The 15,356-nt window shown below is 35.8% G+C and overlaps 1 protein-coding gene across 1 annotated transcript in view; it reads right to left on the reverse strand.

The window, feature by feature from the left end:
• LOC123552660 (E3 ubiquitin-protein ligase rnf213-alpha-like) overlaps positions 1-15,356 on the reverse strand; it is an 80,489-nt gene that overhangs the window by 13,803 nt on the left and 51,330 nt on the right. The window contains exons 26-36 of the mRNA XM_053540381.1: positions 13,722-13,938; positions 13,498-13,590; positions 12,273-12,430; positions 9,734-9,892; positions 6,392-6,614; positions 5,288-5,458; positions 2,996-3,058; positions 2,582-2,691; positions 2,246-2,383; positions 1,818-1,980; positions 1,554-1,630 (exon numbers count right to left, since the gene is read on the reverse strand). Of these exons, the coding sequence (XP_053396356.1) occupies positions 1,554-1,630; positions 1,818-1,980; positions 2,246-2,383; positions 2,582-2,691; positions 2,996-3,058; positions 5,288-5,458; positions 6,392-6,614; positions 9,734-9,892; positions 12,273-12,430; positions 13,498-13,590; positions 13,722-13,938 (1,572 nt within the window). The remainder of the gene's footprint in view (positions 1-1,553; positions 1,631-1,817; positions 1,981-2,245; positions 2,384-2,581; positions 2,692-2,995; positions 3,059-5,287; positions 5,459-6,391; positions 6,615-9,733; positions 9,893-12,272; positions 12,431-13,497; positions 13,591-13,721; positions 13,939-15,356) is intronic.

Consider the following 15,356-nt stretch of genomic DNA (forward strand, 5'->3'; position numbering starts at 1 on the left):
CTAGTTTTTGACAGCACGTGACCCAGTTTGAACCTGACCTAGATATCATCAAGGTAAAAATTCTGACCAATTTTCATGAAGATCCATTGAAAAGTACGGCCTCTAGAGAGGTCACAAGGTTTTTCTATTTTTAGACATACTGACCTAGTTTTTGACCGCAGTTGACCCAGTTTCGAACTTGACCTAGATATCATCAAGATGAACATTCAAATCAACTTTCATACAGATCCCAAGAAAAATATGGCCTCTAGAGAGGTCACAAGGTTTTTCTATTATTTGACCTACTGACCTAGTTTTTTACAGCCGTTGACCCAGATTCGAACTTGACCTAGATATCATCAAGATGAATATTCAGACCAACTTTCATACAGATCCCATGAAAAATATGGCCTCTAGAGAGGTCACAAGGTTTTTCTATTATTTGACCTACTGACCTAGTATTTGAAGGCACATGACCCAGTATCGAACCTGACCTAGATATCATCAAGGTGAACATTCTGACCAATTTTTATGAAGATCCATTGAAACGTACGGCCTTTAGAGAGGTCACAAGGTTTTTCTATTTTATGACCTGCTGACCTAGTTTTTGACGGCACGTGACCCACTTTGAACTTGACCTAGATATCATCAAGTTGAACGTTCTGACTAATTTTCATGAAGATCTTGTGTAATATATGGCCTCTAGAGAGGTCACAAGGTTTTTCTATTTTTAGACCTACTGACCTAGTTTTTGACATCACGTGACCCAGTTTCGAACTTGACCTAGATATTATCAAGGTGAACATTCTGACCAATTTTCATGAAGATCTTGTGAAATATATGGCTTCTAGAGAGGTCACAAGGTTTTTCTATTTTTAGACCTACTGACCTAGTTTTTGACCGCACGTGACCCAGTTTCGAACTTGACTTAGATATCATCAAGGTGAACATTCTGACCAATTTTCATGAAGATCTTGTGTAATATATGGCCTCTAGAGAGGTCACAAGGTTTTTCTATTTTTAGACCTACTGACCTAGTTTTTGACGGCACGTGACCCACTTTCGAACTTGACCTAGATATCATCAAGGTGAACATTCTGACCAACTTTCATAAAGATTCCGTGAAAATTGTGACCTCCAGAGTGGTCACAAGCAAAAGTTTACGCACGGACGCACGGACGCACGGACGACGGACGACGGACGCCGCACGATCACAAAAGCTCACCTTGTCACTTTGTGACAGGTGAGCTAAAAATGTGCGAAAATTGGGGTGGGGGGGCACTTTTTCTTATGTATAACCTACCTGCTCTTTTGTTCAATACCTTGTGTTCTACATACTGTCTACATACAATTCTTTGAGTATTTGACCTTTCAAATGTTTCGGTAGAAATGACTGAGAACGATTTATGTACGAAGACAATAACTAGGAGCTGTTTTTAAACTATATAATAATCTTTGTAATAAACAAATAGGGCAAAAGACAATACTTTTCAAAATGATTTTCCTTCAATGTTTACTGTCCCAAATAACACGTATTTAAATTCTTTAAAGCCATTATAAAACGCTGTTATTACCTGTTCATTTCGTACGTATCAAACAAACATGCTTCAATGAGCCCTGCTGAACTATTGTCTGGATTCGGTCCGCTTTGCTAAAATGTAATTTGATATTTGTTCATTGCATATGGCTACAAATTCATCGTGAGCATAACCTCTACCACTTTCAAATAACCTTTCCTAATTAAAATAACCAAATCAAAGGAAACAATTGTACTAAATGACACTGCCTGAGCCATTGTATGATCACATATAAATGTCTGAAAAAGATATAGTATATACTTCTCCGAAATCAATAGTTGCTAAATAACTTCTGAAGCTGTCTACTGGGTCCACTTTATCTTCGTCGAGTCCACCAAAGTTTCTCTTGATAGCATGTAACATTTCATGCCACGTTGGTTTCCTTTTTGCTTTTTCAACAAATCTGAACACCATTTTTACTAGGCTGTAAAACAAATAACCTTTCCAGTATATATATAAAAGTGATATATTAACAGAAATAACTGTAAGAACTATCTCACAATAAAGGACACATATAAAAACATAGTAACGTATAAATGTCAAATCCGCTGATGGTTAAACTTGTATAAACTGAAATTAGAGTTGCAACCTACTTTATCATAAGCCTTACTATTTGTGTGTAAGAACTGTGAATACTCAATGATAAAAATTAAAAATATTTTATAGAAGCTAAGATAGTTTTAGGTAACCTGTAAAAATCTCGAAGCCCAAAGAACTCTCTCATCTGTCTTGATGCTTTTTCGAATATTTCAAGATAAGACTTTGCCATAGGCTCAATCAATGGTCTTATCAAATTTCCAAGTTCCCCGTTTGTCTTGCATATACCTCTGTAAAATAGTTTTGATCAATGCTAATAGCATAACCAATATCCTGGATATTATCAAAGTTTAAAGTCCAAGCGAGTGTATAAAACAAACGTCAGAAAGGGTTACTAGTTCCGAAAGTAAGTGTCTGAGTATTTTATTTAGGTAATGCACTGTTAATGATAATGTTGACACGACAGAAGGTAGAAAAAACAGCATTACCGTGCACTTCTCTTTAGCTCCTTCAAGTCGGGTACTTCTCTCTGAACTAGAATGCCCCTGTTCATTTTAGCTGGATCTAATGCCCAATTTGAGATACCAATAAAGGCGACCTAAAAGGAATATATTCAAAGATAAAGTTCACTACAACAAGCCACTATATCAAGCCGATATCAAAACTATATAATCATATCATTTTGACAAATGCCACAAAAGAAGGTATTTTTTTTAAAACTCTTCCATGCCCGCATAAGAAATATTATACTGTACTGTATCAATGATATTTGAAAAAGGAAAACTTTATAGCGTCAATTTCCGTCTGAACACCATTGTTGCAAGGGCTACTAGATGTTATGTTAAAATTTACCTTAACGTTAGCAATACTGAATCAGGAAAAAGAAAATGACAATTATAAACCTTTTTATATTTTTCTGGCTTTTCATCTCCTTGACAACCATCCTCCAAAAGTGGATGCAGAGTCTGGAAATACAAATGTAAAACGTTTAATGTTATACTCTGCATATGTTTGATAAACAATGAAAATACTTCTATAATTTTAATTTCTTATACTATAGCAGCAAAAAGTAATTTCATTCTACCTTCGATGGCGTTCTGCGTGTTTGGAAAATGGTAAACAACAAGGATAAATATCGAATGGTAGAAGCCTAGTTCCAAAATATCACGGGTTTGTCTCATATATGCTAAAAAGAACAAGTGAATGAAGTATTGCCATGCAATACAAAGTCCCCTACTGGAAGGCACCTAATTTTCTCTTCTGCAGTATAACATAATGAACTGATATCTGTCAATGATGTATAAACAATATTGTACTACATATACAATATGTTATAACAACACACTTGGATTAAAATGTGCATATATAAAAACCCACAGTTGTTTTCATATTGAATTTTTTTGGCTGATTATAAAAATGTTATCATGTAAGTTATTTATAGTACCAACAAAGGGAAATTAATCTTTTAAAAAAAAAAAAAAAAAAAAAAAAAAAAAAAAAATCTATATAATATAAGTCCACAAGAAACCCTTTACCAGGTAGAGATAGGTCAAAATACACCTAAAAATTGGATGTAACATGCATGCTGTACCACAGAAAAATGGTCTCGATTTTTCTCTACCGCCAGTAATAAAAAAGTTACAATAAAATCTATTTATAGTAACAACAAAGGACGTAATTCTAAAAACAAGGATGCCTCATGGTGGTGAACATTTGTTCCAAGTTACATCAAAATCCCTCCATGCATGAAGAAGAAATGTTCCGTACAAAGTCATTCTTGAATTTGACCTTTGACCTCTAAATATGACCTTGACCTTAGACCTAGGGACCTGGTTCTTGCGCATGACATGTTGTCTCATCCAGGGGAATATTTGTGCCAACTGATATCTAAATCCTGCTTTGCATGACAAAGTTATAGACCGGACAGGAAAAAAATCCTCTTGACCTTTGATCTCAAAGTGTGACCTTGACCTTTAAGCTAGGGTACTGGGTGTTGCGCATGACACGTCGTCTCATCATGGGAAACCTTTGTGCCAAGTAATATTAAAATCCCTTCATGGATGGCACAGTTATGGACGGGACAGAAAAAAACTCTGTTGACCTTTGACCCCCATTGTGACCTTGACCTTTGAGCTAGGGGTCCGGGATTTGCGCATGACACGTCGTCTCATCATGGGGAACACTTGTGCTAAGTGATATTAAAATCCCTTAATGAATGTCAGAGTTATGGACCGGACACGAAACAGACCCTGTTCATGCTATGTTAACATTTGACTGTTCAGTGTGACCTTGACCTTTGAGCTAGGGGTCTGAAAGTTGTGCATGACACATCGTCTGATTATGAGGTACATTTCTGCCAAGTAATATTAAAATCCCTTCATAGATGGGAGAGTTATGGACCGGACAGGAAAAAAGCCTTGTTGACCTTTGACCTCCAATTGTGACCTTGACCTTTAAGCTAGGGGTCCAGGTTTTGCGCATGACACGTCGTCTCCTCATGGGGAACATTTGTGCCAAGTAATATTAAAATCTCTTCATGGATGGGAGAGTTATGGACCGGACAGGAAAAAAGCCCTGTTGACCTTTGACCTCCAATTGTGACCTTGACCTTTGAGCTAGGGGTCCGGGATTTGCGCATGACACATCATCTCATCATGGGGAACATTTGTGCCAAGTAATACTAAAATCCCTTCAAGGATGGGAGAGTTGTGGACCGGACAGGAAAAAAGCCCTGTTGACCTTTGACCTCCAATTGTCACCTTGACCTTTGAGCTAGGGGTCCGGGTTTTGCGCATGACACGTCGTCTCATCATGGGGAACATTTGTGCCAAGTAATATTAAAATCCCTTCATGGATGACAGAGTTATGGACCGGACACGAAATTGCGGACGGACGGACGGACGGACAGACGGACGGACGGACGGACAGACGGACGGACGGAATGACGGAAAAGTGCATTCCTATAGTCCCCGAAACTGGTTTTCAACCAGTAGGGGACTAATAAAACCTCGATCTGGCAAATGAATGCTCAATACAGACCTTGAGAAAAATTCAACCGATGTTATTGGTTATACTGGCCAAGATTTTATCTATGATATTTTTGTGGACGGCAAACTTGCTTGATGTATGTGCTGTTTAAGCTAGCTAGACCTATTACCGTACAAACAAACTCATTAAATTTGGTTGAATTATACCTTTAAGGGCATTCTCGGACTGTCCTCCGCCAATCCAACTTCATCAAGCACGACAATCGAGACAAATGTTTCTAAATTTTTTCCTTTCTGGAACTGAGAGCATTGTCTGAAAGTACCTACGATACCATCCGGAGTAGACAGTGGACTGCATTGGAATGATACCATCTGTGCCTTAACGAGAACACACAATTCAAATGAAGATTTTCTTCATAATCTACTAAATAAAACGTTTGATTGACGTGCGAGGACGCCGATACAAATATATCACATATATCGTGAAACTGCATTGTACGGTAAAACATATTAAAACTTTCTATATATTTTAAGGTCCTAACTGGTCAGCTTTGATTTTTAAGATATTTTCATTAAAAAGTACTTATTTAAAAAGATTTTCCAATAGAATTTCATTAAACATATGTGCACTTATATCTAAATCTTTGCTGACAATGTCCGTTTAAAGCAAGAAAAAGGAAATAAACTCCTTTAGATTACTGAAGCAGAATAAACCTGATGATTGCTTATGAATATGTGAAATTTTTCAATACATCGACTCAAAAAGCTAAAACTCGATTAATGTTATCATTATCTTAAGACAAATCCCGGTCTATTCACACTGTTCTCCTAACATTCGAGGGCAGTCGCAACACATAATCTAACAGAGGTAGTATTATACTTCAGAGCAACAGAAAATTGATACTGATATAATCATTTTTACAGAAATTCCACGTCTGCTATTTAATTTATTAGCAACCCAAAACTCTGTTATGCGATAATATATTTTGTTTTTAACAAGATAAGTTTATACATAATTTATTTTAGCCCGATTGTGAAGCAAGTTCTACAACTTATATTAATCACTCTCGACATCTTATTCCTGATGGAATCCATCGCCACGAGGGTATATAGTTTCCCTTTTAATGCTGAGCGTCAAGCCATTTTTCGCGTCTTTGGTATGACGCGGCCGGAGATTAACAAGATTACAAGCGTATGGTACGACTGGACGTAAATTAGTTTGATTCAAATACCCAGATGAACTATTAGGACTTTTGTGAATCATGTGAATAGAGAAAAGACCAATTTGCAGCAAATAAGTAGTATTCATACTTGTTTCAGTTCTCTAAACAGTGCCTCCCTTGCAGCATTCCCTTGCATAGCATCATTCACAATGGTTTTGGCGAGAGACTTGGAGCTTCCTGGTTTTCCGACAAGGAACAGTGGGATACGAAGTTCTATACACACAACCATCATAAACACATTTTCCTTGAGCGCCTTGTTACGCGCAATGTGTTTTTCTAGGTGCACTTGATCTAGAAACACATCCTGGCAACTACAAAATAATTTCGTCGAGTTGCGAGTTACAACAACACGGTTTAGGCAACAAATAAGTACAAATCTATGTTTTATAAATGTTTGATAAAGTACATGTAAACCCCTCATAACATTCTAAATAAATTGTAAAATAGAGAAAATGTAAACATCACATGGCGCTAAACATGATAAAATGAAAATGTTGCAGGCTCGGATTGATTGAGCTTGTTTATGAACGGTAGTGGAAATGCATGCTACTGTCCACGTCCTCTAACACGGGTTGAGCAATAGTTCAACTATGGCTTATGTTACATGTACCAATTATTTAAGTACATTCACAGATATAACCCTAAAAATAAACTTCCATGGCATTACCAACCTAGACAGCTGCCACTACAAAATTGTAGTTACTAAACTTATTGTTCGTGATATTTTCCCATCGAAAATAACAGACATCAATGTAACTAGATCTTTACAATAAGTCTGGTATTAAGGTTACATTGCAAACAAATTGATTGTATTTTATTGTTCATATATAGTGTTTATATGTATATATGAAACGAGTAATCTTAACCTTTAAATACTGACGCGGAATATAAATATTACAGAGTCAATGCAGATACTGCAAGCTTGTGTCTTTCCAATATCTGCCGATTCTTGAAATCAGATTAAAGTGATATGATTCTAAATAACTGTACGAAATTCTTATCTATAAAATACCATAAACCGTAAATCTATTTTATCAATCAACACGGGCAGCTTATTAAATTTTGCTTCGGTTATATTGTAAAGACGTTCTTGCATGTATGATCGTAGACGACCTTAGATGCCTCTCTAGTCATTAGTTAGGCGAGTAATAGTACACTGGGTACACCCAATTATCTTTTGTAAGCCAGCCGGATCGCCTTCTCACATGAAAGGATTCTACACTATAGGTTTCGAACTCACACTATTAAATAGCAACTTGTAGAAGATCAGCTACCTTAATCACTAGGCCACGGAGGCCCCCTTTTGCAATAAACTGCTTTACTAATATTGTAATAGACTTAAAAAGTATTACTGCCTAGAAGTCATTGAAAAATGTCGTTGGCTGAGTTATAAAGAGAAATAAAACAATGTTTAAATTATAAATTAGACTGGCTCCCTTCCATACATTTGTTCTTAGTTTCTTCATTAAGAGGGTTGTTTCTACATTGACATTTTTATTGCCCCTGTCTCCAAACATAGGGACTGGTGAAAGTTGGCTACCAGTGTCTCACAAATTTGTGAGACAAATTCCCATTAATTTCTTTTAGTGACAATCTGCTGCTACTACTGTGACGTGTTACCTAAGGGTTTCATCATTTAATGAGCCGCAGCTAATTTACCGATTTATGACCTGCCATCAGCTTGTATTGGCTTATCAGACAACAGGAATGTGCTTTTACATATTTATCAGAGGATTTTTGATCTTATGATCAAGAATTAAATCATTTTAAACTTTACTTTTAATGATGAAATGGATGAAGCTATATTTAAAAGTTTTAAAATATATGAACAAATAAAACCAAACCAAAAGAATGTTATAAAAGAATATTTAAAAGGAAATTATGTTTTATTCTGTTGACTAACTGGCAGCGGCAAAAGCTTAACTTCAGAAATTGCCCCAATTGCATTTGCTTTTTTCCACTATGACAGCACACAATGTACCATTATTGTTGAGTCGCCTACTGTACCTTAAGTGACGTCCCATAGCTCTGACATGCATTGTCCAAATTATGCCCCCTTTCAGACTAATCCTAGTTAATGTAAATTTTGCATGTAAGTTCCCATCTCCAAAAACGAATGCAGATACTGGATTGAAACTCTATAGATATTTTAAGATAGGGTAATATTCCTGCTTCTAGGAAAACAATTTGAATAGTCGAGCATTGGCTGTCTTACGGACTGCTCTTTTTAAGAATAACACTCCAAAAAACATAGACCAAAAATATGAATAACAGTCATTTATAATTTAAACGCTTTATAATGCACACAGTTAATCACGGACTGTGATGGACTGGTTTAAAACTTTGTGTAAAATTTCATTTTACTTTAGAACTTTAAACTATGACCTCCAGCATTTGTCATGTTGTCATTTGAAATAAAATTGAAAATAATCTACTGACTTGGTGTCATCAAGAACTGGCCGTAGCTGAAGACATCTCACTGTCGACCAAAACAGAATTCAAGGCGCTAAGTACTTTTAACATCACCAGCACCCTTCATTATTATTTTTTCTTTTTCTAATAATAAAAAATTCATTTAAAACACAAACTTTTCTCCAGCGAAACAATATTAATACAGTACAACCTCTCCAGAGCAGCCCTCTATTAAGCACAAGCCTTTCTATAACAACATCATCAAAATTTCCCTAAGCTGAAATATACCATCAAATTTACCTCTTCAGAACCACAACCTCTACATAACAATCAATATTTGTATCCCCCAAAGGTTGTTGCTCTACAGAGGTTGCACTGTACCCAAAAGTTGCTCAATTGTGTACAATGACAAGTCTTTATTGACCATGAAACACAAGCACTGTCTTTCTTTTCTGTTTTCTTTCATTTCTCCACATAAAATACATTTGAACTTTTATGATGTAAGCGTTAATTTTACCATAACAGTAAACACTTTCTGTAGTTGGAGTTTCCATATTTAACATTTAATAAACCTAAAAATTCATAAAAAAGATCCTGAGTTTATGTTACCTCCAAATGATTATCCTCATACAATATTTCTCTTTTACATTTACTAGTAAACTGTTGAATCATGGACTCTTCTAAAAAATATCAACATCTGATGTTTTCTCAAATGACCCCTATCAAATTGGTAAGGAGAACTTGTCATTACATAGGATAGTTAATTGCCTCATAATTGATAGGGTTCTCAGTAGTTAATGATTTACAGGGGCAATCTAGGGTTACACAGGCCAACTTTCACCAGGCTGTATGGTTCAGCCATCGGATAAAACTGTGCCATTTTAGAGACTTAAAATTTTCTTTTAAAATGTTTCCAGTATTAATATAAAAAATAACCAGGCAGCCAGGGAGCCAGGCTAATTATAAATCTGAAAGCGTGCAACTTTAAAATATTGCGACTTTTCTTTGTAATGCTTACCTTACAATTTCTGCTTTTATTTGCTCTCCTCCATTAGTTAACGCGCAAGGCAATTTGAATGAACGAGCTATATAGTGACGATACTGTTTCCTATTTTTTAAGCAAGCATGGTAGCAAACTCCCAACGAAAGAATCAATGAACGCGTCAAGTCATCCACTCTTCCGTTCTGAAAAAAGAAGTCATACTGCAAATCTTTGTTTCTAATACAGGAGATACAGCGTGCCATATTGTGATTATATTTAAATTCTGAAAATAGAAGTCCAAATTTCATACATACATGACGAATACACTTGTCTTTCTATTCTATTTGTCCCCTAGTGGTGTTCGTTCTATTGCAGTGTTCTTGTTGTTCCTTTAATTGTTCGATCTGTATTGTCTTCTGTATGTATTTATATAATGTATATTTTCTTGATGTACATATCCATACATATGCTGCTGTAGGATAACGTTTTCTGGGGTGGATGGGAGTAAGCTGCATTCTTAAAACGTGGTGTTTCCTGTTTTTGTACCAGTTATCTTTGGTAGACAAGATCTCACTGTATTTCTTTGGCCAAACTCAAGACAGTGCCGTTGAAAAAACTACGTAAGATGGAATTTTGCAGGTTCAATTTCTCAAATGCATTTTTGGAACGGACGTCAATACCAAAGGAGTAAAAGGACACATGACGTCTTCCATTTTCTTGTTTTGCAGTTCTAGCAAGAAGTGCTCTAAACTGCATTAGTGCCATAACATTGTAAAACAGTAAAATAATAAGTTTATCACGTATATATTGAGAGTCACTGTTTAAGTACATACTACATGTATAAAAGTAATTATTCTTGCATATAAAATGTATTTGTATCTAAAAGATTCGTTTTCGTAATTCAGCGTTAATATTTGGAATGAAATATCTGTTGAAATTAAGTAATCCAATAAATTTCATTCAAAATTAATTTTAAACAACACCTGTTCATTTTACAGACCAGGGCTTAGATAACGTTTTCTCAATTATTACATATAATGATGCCGTTTCCTTTTTGTTGTTTTTGTATTTTTATTCTTTGTTTTTCTCTTCTTTTTTTCATATGTATATGCGAGTGTCTGCCAGTTGAAATAATTGGAAACTATTGTAATACATAGAGGATATTTGTTTGTTTTGAGTGAATATGGAATATATCTCACCTCGAAGTGAGAAAATTTTAAATATTTTCACGAGCGCGTAGCGCGAGTGAAAATGTGAAAATTTTCTCACTTCGAGGTGAGATATATTCTATATTCACGAAAACCAAACAAATTTTCTTTTTATTTTATGCTCAATTACGTTGAGATGTGCATTTTGCAACTATTTTAATCTCAGCGCGGGAAACAGACGCGCGTAAACAGACATGACGTCAGACGTGCTGTGACGTTATAAAGACGCATGCAACATAAAGTTCCATTTTGTTTTATTTTTTGCTGCATAACGGTATGAAATTCTCTTTAAGTAAAATCATTTGAATCGAGAAATATACTATAAAGAACAAAGTGCGGCTACAATTTTCATCCTGTTTTAAGCAAATAATTTAAAATTCATACACAATGTAATGAGGGGGCGGAGCTATATCTCTCACAGTGTGAAAATATAGATTTCATATTTTCACAGTGTGAGTGATGAAATATGAAAATATTTAACTTTAACTGATAGAATACAGTATTTCATTACTTAGCATAAAATAAATTGATATACCTTTTATATATATAAAGTTTATTCACATAGAAATCATTTGTTACATTATAAATTTTTTGTATATTGTTATGTATATTTTTGTTTTTTGTTGGTAAATGATGACCATGCTGGAAATAATTATACGTTTCATTTTTATGTTATGTACTCTTTGTACGTTTCATTCATCAAATAACGATTTTATTATTATTATAACTATCATTATTATGTAAACGAAGTACATATTATCAGAGATAAAAGCCTGGTAGTATAATCCTCCGACCAGCCCTAATGTAATTGTTGTGGTAGGTTTCAACCAAGATTAAATAAATGACAGATCAGTGTAATAGAGTGGGCTAACTCACGAAAATGAGATCCGCTAAAATAAAAGTAATTTAGCTTCCAAACAACCATGAGCGGTGTAAGAGTTATTCTCTCAAACTGTTATAATGCAGCAGTAAATAAAATCTGTCAAAAAGATCCTTCGGAAGCAAAGAATGCAACCAAGAAGAATAATAGCAGACTCGGTTTGAGTTTGTTCATGAGAGGTAATGAAATGTGCACACCTCTCACGCCCTCTAGCACCGGCTTAAGCGGAACTCTATTACACATATGTTGAATGAACTCCATGATCCCAAAGGGCCAGAAAATATAACAAGTACGGGGAGACTTTTTATAGTCGACAAACGGCACTTAAAGATTGCTGTTGTGATAATTACACTTCTTTAAAACATTTCCTCACAGACTGTATGCAGCTTGAGAACTATAGGTTAGTTTTTACTTAATACTGAACGAACAAAATAAAATGAAAAAAATGTCAGTATGATTTACTACCTGGACAGTCTCTCCCATCGACTCTTCAACACTGTCTTGCATGTGACCATCTTGTTCCACAAAAAGTTTGGCGTCCATGCGATTGTAAAGAGTTCTTTCTCCTTGACTTTGCTCATAAAACCAACTCATCACCAACAAGACTCTGTCTACATCACGCAATGACACAAAACTACATTCATCCTATAACACACGGATCTTTTGTTAATTTGCTAAATTTATCCAAAAGAAGATTCCGTGGAAGCATAGAACAGAGCGAAACCAAGCAAAATAATAGCAGAGTCGGTTTGTTGAATTGACATGGCAGGTTATTTAACATGCAACAGACTTCATGCAAAAGAATTGGCTTAAGCGGAATTCTATCATACAAATGTAACAAATGAACGTACAAGAAAATATAAAGCAGCTCATCTGAAAAGGATTGACACCATTTGCTTCTAATAGATTTGCTGACCATCCATAGGAAGTTCTGTTTTAAGCTCTGGCGACCCCACAAAGTGGAACCACTTGAACCAACTTGACAGAGGTCTTTACAAGTATAGGGTATTTATTTCTAGTCCTGGCATATCATAACAGGTGCCAGCTGGAAGCATTTCCAATAATATGACAGTGGATGTGCATTGATGCTACAGACCACCTTTTGTGAATAGCCATCATGTGGTTCGTGAGAAGGGGTCATAATAAACACTTTTCCCATTTCTAGCTTTGACGGCCTCTAAAATGTGCGATGCGAAACCACTTGAACCTTAGATTGGTGAAATTGTATCAAGTGGTACATAAGAAGAAGTCGTTTAACAAGTTCTCTAATTTTAAGTCTTGTGTCGGCCCCATACAGACCAACTTTGGTGTAATTGTGACTAATAGCTTCATAGAAAATGTATAAGTAAAACTGTTGGCGGCACACGAAAGACGCAGGTTGACACCGTATCTCGGTCGGGTTGACAGCTCGGGCGCTGCATCATGTTATTGTCTTTATTTAATATATTCATTATTCTGTAAATACTTTAACATAAAATAATGCTGTAAATCTTTTTTTTTGTTCTGTAAAAAGCATCCGTACGATATTCTAAGGACGTCCGTGACGACCCGGGATTTGAACATCTCCATATCATTAAGTTCTATTTTGGTTAATGGGCTATAATCACATAGTCTTTTTGTAGGTATGTTTGTCTACTGTCTAAACAAGTAGTTCAGTCCAAGGAGCAAATACAACTTTTCAAAATATAACCTTTAATGTTCCTATTATTTACCTTTTGTAGTCTCATAAAGTGTTGGGAAGCAGTCAAAATGGCACTGACCACCTTTATCAATCCAGGTATATCAGGCAACATATCTTCTCGAATCTGTAAAAATATAATAATGACTTTCAGTTTTATAACATCATTACTCCGTCTAAAGTTAACAACGAGTTAACATTTTCATGAATACTTTCACTGCTCACTACGTTAAACTGACGGTGGTGAAAACAACTTACATATCTTCTGACCATCTGTCTGATATACAGATCTTCCACTTGAGTGTTGAGCTGACCAAAGTCCCATACTAGTGGTAGTAAACTCTGTGGTAAGGGTTGAACCCTGTACACCAGACGTCTCATTGGTACACGACCTAGTCTGTCCGTTGTCTCATCAGCATCCACGTGATACCCAAGTCCTGCCTGCTCTAATTTCTTGATAAGCGCATCCGCATGCCTAAAACAAATTGAAAAGATTATATTATATATTATATCTCGGGCACTCAGGAGCCTACGCGAACCCCTAAAAAAGAATTCCATTCCATTCTAAGTAGAAAAGTTAAAGTTCTAAATCTGTATACAAAGATCCCTAAAATTAGTCAAAAAACTAATTTATTTATTTATTTATTTATTTGGGAACACAATTATAGGTCATATTGCGACTTTCCAGCTTTGATGGTGGAGGAAGACCCCAGGGGCCCCTCCATGCATTACTTCATCACGAGTGGGTACCTGGGTAGAACCACCGACCTTCCGTAAGCCAGTTGGATGGCATCCTAACATGAAGAATTCAATAACCGAGTGAGGCTCGAACCCACATCGATGAGGGGCAAGTGATTTGAAGTCAGCAACCTGAACCAGTCGGCCACGGAGGCCATGTCCAAAACGTAACTGACTTAGCAGCAGACAATGCATAGAAAGAAACAGGTTTAATTTTATCATTCTAATTTACAGCTGAAAATGCTATAGTTATAGTTTATCAATATGTTATTGAACTGCATTTTCCGACGAAATTTTCTAGTTTTAATAACAACAAGGCTATCGGTCAGTTCGCTGGATGTTTCCGTAATTCAGGTTCCATAAACTTCCATTTATTTGTTGCACAGCAAACTGTGTTTAAACGAGAATGCAGTCTGACAGATAGCTACATTCCTTGCCGCTGTGAATTTTTATATGAAGGCTCCATAACATCAGATCCCCTCTTTAAATTCCAGTTTGTTTAGTTCTGCTCAATGTTTTCTCGTTTAGGGTAAAGCAATTATTTTAACTTTGGACGATATGCCGCTTTTCATGGAATTGCACTCTGTGCATCATTGAATGCTCCATGTGCTATATCTGCGGATGTGTCTATAACTACATTATAATGTGTGTAAATGTTGCGGTCTGCTCAACACAAGGCTAGAGGGCTTGCATTTTCAATACCAACCATGAACGGGCAAAATCAAACCGAGCCTGTAACATTTTCGTTTATGTCGTGTTGGACGACCTGTGGTTTTCCACTTTTTTTCTATTTTACAGAGAAAGCGTAGATTAAAAAATAATTAATGAAGTTCAACACTTCTATTTAAAGCCGTCTCAAAATATCATATAAAGTTCTATTCAGCAGCTGCAAAGTTATAGTTAACATAGGGCTCAGATTGGCCTATATCATTCTTCTGACTCAGATTGGTACATGCTGCTTATAGTTCAGCACTTGTAGTTTTAACATTATGATATATGAAAGTGAACCCCAGAGCGGGGAAAGTTTTATCCCATGAGCATGATTTGAACAAAATTGGTAAAGGACAACTACAAAATGCTACATACCAAATATCATGGCTTTACGGTTTTTGACAAGAGGATTTTTTAATTTTTCCTATATAAGTCTTTGTAAAC

This window comes from Mercenaria mercenaria, chromosome 4 (assembly GCF_021730395.1).
Source record: "Mercenaria mercenaria strain notata chromosome 4, MADL_Memer_1, whole genome shotgun sequence".
In the NCBI taxonomy this organism is placed as follows: Eukaryota; Metazoa; Mollusca; class Bivalvia; order Venerida; family Veneridae; genus Mercenaria; species Mercenaria mercenaria.